Raw genomic sequence first — 3,465 nt, forward strand, 5'->3', positions numbered from 1 at the left:
GGAATCGCATAAGAATACTCGATTCGATTTCGATCGAAGCAACATTGTCGATCGAAATCGAAATCGACTCGAAATCGCTATCGCATACGGGTTTTCGATTTCGATCGAGAAAATACATGGGATCGACTAGTCGAGCAGTTTGCTACCTGTCAAATTGATGTTTGTTTACGTTGTGAAAAGCTTGTTCAAGGTGCAGTTTCTATTATCTCCACTATAAATACATCGAATTTAAAGAATGATTGCTTCAATTTTGCTATCGGAAGCTGAAAATAGTCAACCAGCTGTTGAATTGAAGAATTATCGTCGAAACTTGCGAAAGAAATTGGACCCTATGAGTTTAGATGATTCCGCGTAAGTACGCTGCATAACCATCATCTAGCCGTATTGTACTAGTTTGTTTTTGTAGTTTTAGGAACAACTTCAGAATTTCTAAGCAGTTATTTATAGATATTCTTCGAAAAATTACACCTATAATAAGTCCCAAACATAATCGAGGATTGACTGCTAAGCAAAAGCTGGCAGCATCTTTAAAATTCTTGGCACAAGGTTCATACCAGCGGGGTGTTGGAAATGATTTCACAGTGCCGATTGGACAATCCACATTTAGTGAAATCTTCGAAGAAACGTTGTGTGCTCTAGAAAATACACTTAAGCACGTTATTACACTGGAAATGACAGAAGAAGAACAAGCTGATGCACGTAGATTTTTTTACGAAAAATCGGGCATTCCTGGAGCTGTATTGGCAATAGATGGAACGCATATCCGAATAACAGCTCCACATGAAAATCCAGTAATGTATTACAACCGGAAAGGTTTTTACAGCATGAATGCATTATTGGTAAGCATTTTTTTAAAATTTAGTTGAATTAACATTGAATAATTACAATGTTTATTATAGATATGTGACCACCGAAACATCATTCGATATGTAAATGCCAGATTCAGTGGGTCGAACCACGACGCATTCATATTCGACTCCAGTCCAGCAATAGAATATTTTGAAAACAAATGGAGGAATGGTGAAAGAGTGTTTAGGCTGTTAGGTTAGTATAACAAAAAATAAATTAAACCAGTATGTATTGTTTGAGTTAAACTTATAGATTTTTCATTTCGCATTCTAGGAGATTCTGCATATCCGACCAAACCATGGCTTGTGAAACCTTTCGCGAATGCTCTTCCTGGAAGTCAAGAAGCAGAATTTAATACCAAGCATGCTCAGGCACGTGTAGTTATTGAAAAAACTATTGGCATGCTAAAAGCAAAATTCAGATGTCTTAACGGCGAAAGACAATTGCGCTATTCTCCAACTAAAGTTGTACGAATGGTAAATGTTTGTTGCGCTTTGCATAACATTTGTATTCTTAACAGAATTCCAGAAGTTTAATCTGCGAATATGTATTGATAGTAACATTTATTCGATATAAATTCAATTCAATGATATAAAACCAGGCCAATCTACCAATGATAAAAACTTTCAATTTAATAACCTTTTCTTTTGTCACTTGAAATACTACGTTAGTCAATACAAGTAACTGTTGAACTATTGTTTCGTAGATTAATCCTTATTTCTTTGTTTCATGCATTCCAAAAGTTCCTTTTGAAAATTGCTAGTTGCTTCCACGGATATTTTCATCAAGGACACAATTTCAGTCAACGAATTAGCAATAGATTCATTTTGCTCTATCAGAGTCTGTTGGTAGATATCGGGTTGTTTTGGATTAAAATTTTCTTGTTTTCGCTGATGTTGCCGTATCGATGATGTTGTAGCTTTCGAAGCAGTTGCTTCTTGGTCCAACCGATCTATTGCGTATGCTGGCTCGGCTTGCCTGGATATTCCACATGGATCAGCGATAGTTTTTTCCTGTTGGTCGCTACTGCACTCAGGTATTCCTACACAAATAGTGTCTTTTGCTCCTTCCACATTGGCCTTTATATTTGTGACATTTAAGATACGCTCCTCGATATTGTTTAATCTTATAGCCAGTGGAATACCACCTCCGGTTTTTTTCTGCTCGCTTCGCATTAGAGAGAACTTCTTCTTGACGTTCGATTTCTTGTCAGTCCATGTCTAAGAAAACACAAAAGATACATACAATTAAACACACATATCATATGCAGATTGCATGCAATGCGTACCTTCTTCCAAGAATGACTATCCTTTGAAGGACCCAGACTGTTGAGTTCCAAACTAACTTCACCCCAGAATGCCGTGGGATTGGTACAAATTCCCTTGGCAGCATCAGGGTTTTTCTCCATGATTTGCACCAACCGTTCAATTTGTTCCTTCGTTATACGAGACGTAGCGTTTTCGACTTTTTCCATGATTGACGATTGAACTAAAACTGTATTCACTTAATTTAACTGTTACGTTCTTCTTAACCGTTTACGAGTTCCAGCAGATCTTCAGAGTTCCTTCCTCGTCTGAGTTCGAACGATACTGATGTTTGATACAGTCATGCGCTGGCGATTTTAAAATAAAACCGTTCCCGTACACTGGATGTGTGTATGTGTTTCGCTTGTGCACTATTTTTTCGTAAATTTCTTTCAAACATTCCCTGTATCCCTATTCTTATTCCTATCCTTCCCCCCCCCCCCCCCCCCCCTTAGGTCTCGAACTTGTTTGTCATTGTATCTCAGACTAATTGTTCTCCATCGCCCACATTTTTGGCCTAGTCTTGTTCCCCTTGGTTTTTTGTCTGGGCGTACCTACACACAAAGGCTGCATTGTTCTCATCCTTTCATATAAACCTGGCAATTTTTGTTGGATTGGTGTGTTTCGTACTAGATAACGCTCTTCCAGATGTTCGTCAGTTTGTGTTGTTAGACATATTTTTCTTGGTACACTCTTAGTTTTGCTGACATGACCTGGTCACCAGTCCGTCTTGTTTAGTCCTACCCGACAAAAAACGTATTGTTCTCGTCCTGTCTTGAACTGTCCTATGATAGTCAACCAAAATTATGTTAAACCGTTAAACCCCGAAAGTCTCGGACAAAACAAATATTCTTAAATATCACTACTCGAGAAAGTCTTGTGCCTGGTCTCTTGTCTTGTGTGTCTTGTAACGGTTCTTGTGTATGGTCGTGCACTAGAGAGCGTTAGTTGATTGAGCGGTTGTCATACTGGCTAGAACTGACTAAACCTTTTCGTATGATTTATATAAAATTTATTGGATTAATTTATTTTTGATGTTTTTGAGTATCTAGTAACGGACTTTTCAAGATGGAAATAAGTTCTCCACATAAATGAGCACCAGTTATAGAAGTGATTATTAAAATTTAGCAAACAACGGTCAAAGGGTTTAATATTATTCTCCCTCGATGCCTCAGAATCTAGGAAGTTCTGGTCATCACAAAGCAATAATTCATTATTGATTGTTACAAAAAAAATGATCGTAGAAACAGTTCCTGTCATTTGGCCGTCTTTTAGCCTTTCTTCCTTTTCTGAACCTGAATAACCCACCATG

At 37.7% G+C, this 3,465-nt stretch overlaps 2 protein-coding genes across 2 annotated transcripts; one reads left to right on the forward strand and one right to left on the reverse strand.

Moving 5' to 3' along the window:
• The first annotated feature begins 206 nt into the window (after positions 1–206).
• On the forward strand, positions 207–1,478 carry LOC128304594 (putative nuclease HARBI1). Its single transcript, XM_053041796.1, has 4 exons — positions 207–351; positions 407–839; positions 900–1,044; positions 1,123–1,478. Exons 1-4 carry the CDS (start codon positions 236–238, stop codon positions 1,383–1,385), a joined length of 957 nt encoding a protein of 318 aa, XP_052897756.1. The 5' UTR covers positions 207–235; the 3' UTR covers positions 1,386–1,478.
• A 78-nt stretch (positions 1,479–1,556) lies between these two features.
• LOC128302632 (uncharacterized) lies at positions 1,557–2,429 on the reverse strand. Its single transcript, XM_053039497.1, has 2 exons — positions 2,138–2,429; positions 1,557–2,069 (listed from the first exon to the last, which is right to left on the reverse strand). Exons 1-2 carry the CDS (start codon positions 2,321–2,323, stop codon positions 1,557–1,559), a joined length of 699 nt encoding a protein of 232 aa, XP_052895457.1. The 5' UTR covers positions 2,324–2,429.
• Between the last annotated feature and the right edge of the window lie 1,036 nt (positions 2,430–3,465).

The sequence above is a fragment of the Anopheles moucheti genome, chromosome 3 (genome assembly GCF_943734755.1).
Source record: "Anopheles moucheti chromosome 3, idAnoMoucSN_F20_07, whole genome shotgun sequence".
In the NCBI taxonomy this organism is placed as follows: domain Eukaryota; kingdom Metazoa; phylum Arthropoda; class Insecta; order Diptera; family Culicidae; genus Anopheles; species Anopheles moucheti.

What these genes read in the sequence shown, in the direction of transcription:
- LOC128304594 (XM_053041796.1), top strand. Translation starts at nt 236, where the DNA reads ATGATTGCTTCAATTTTGCTATCGGAAGCTGAAAATAGTCAACCAGCT. An exon ending in ATGAGTTTAGATGATTCCGC is followed by an intron (nt 352 to 406) that starts GTAAGTACGCTG and finishes TTGTTTTTGTAG; the next exon opens with TTTTAGGAACAACTTCAGAA. An exon ending in AAGAGTGTTTAGGCTGTTAG is followed by an intron (nt 1,045 to 1,122) that starts GTTAGTATAACA and finishes TTCGCATTCTAG; the next exon opens with GAGATTCTGCATATCCGACC.
- LOC128302632 (XM_053039497.1), bottom strand. Translation starts at nt 2,323, where the DNA reads ATGGAAAAAGTCGAAAACGCTACGTCTCGTATAACGAAGGAACAAATT. An exon ending in ATAGTCATTCTTGGAAGAAG is followed by an intron (nt 2,070 to 2,137) that starts GTACGCATTGCA and finishes GTGTTTTCTTAG; the next exon opens with ACATGGACTGACAAGAAATC.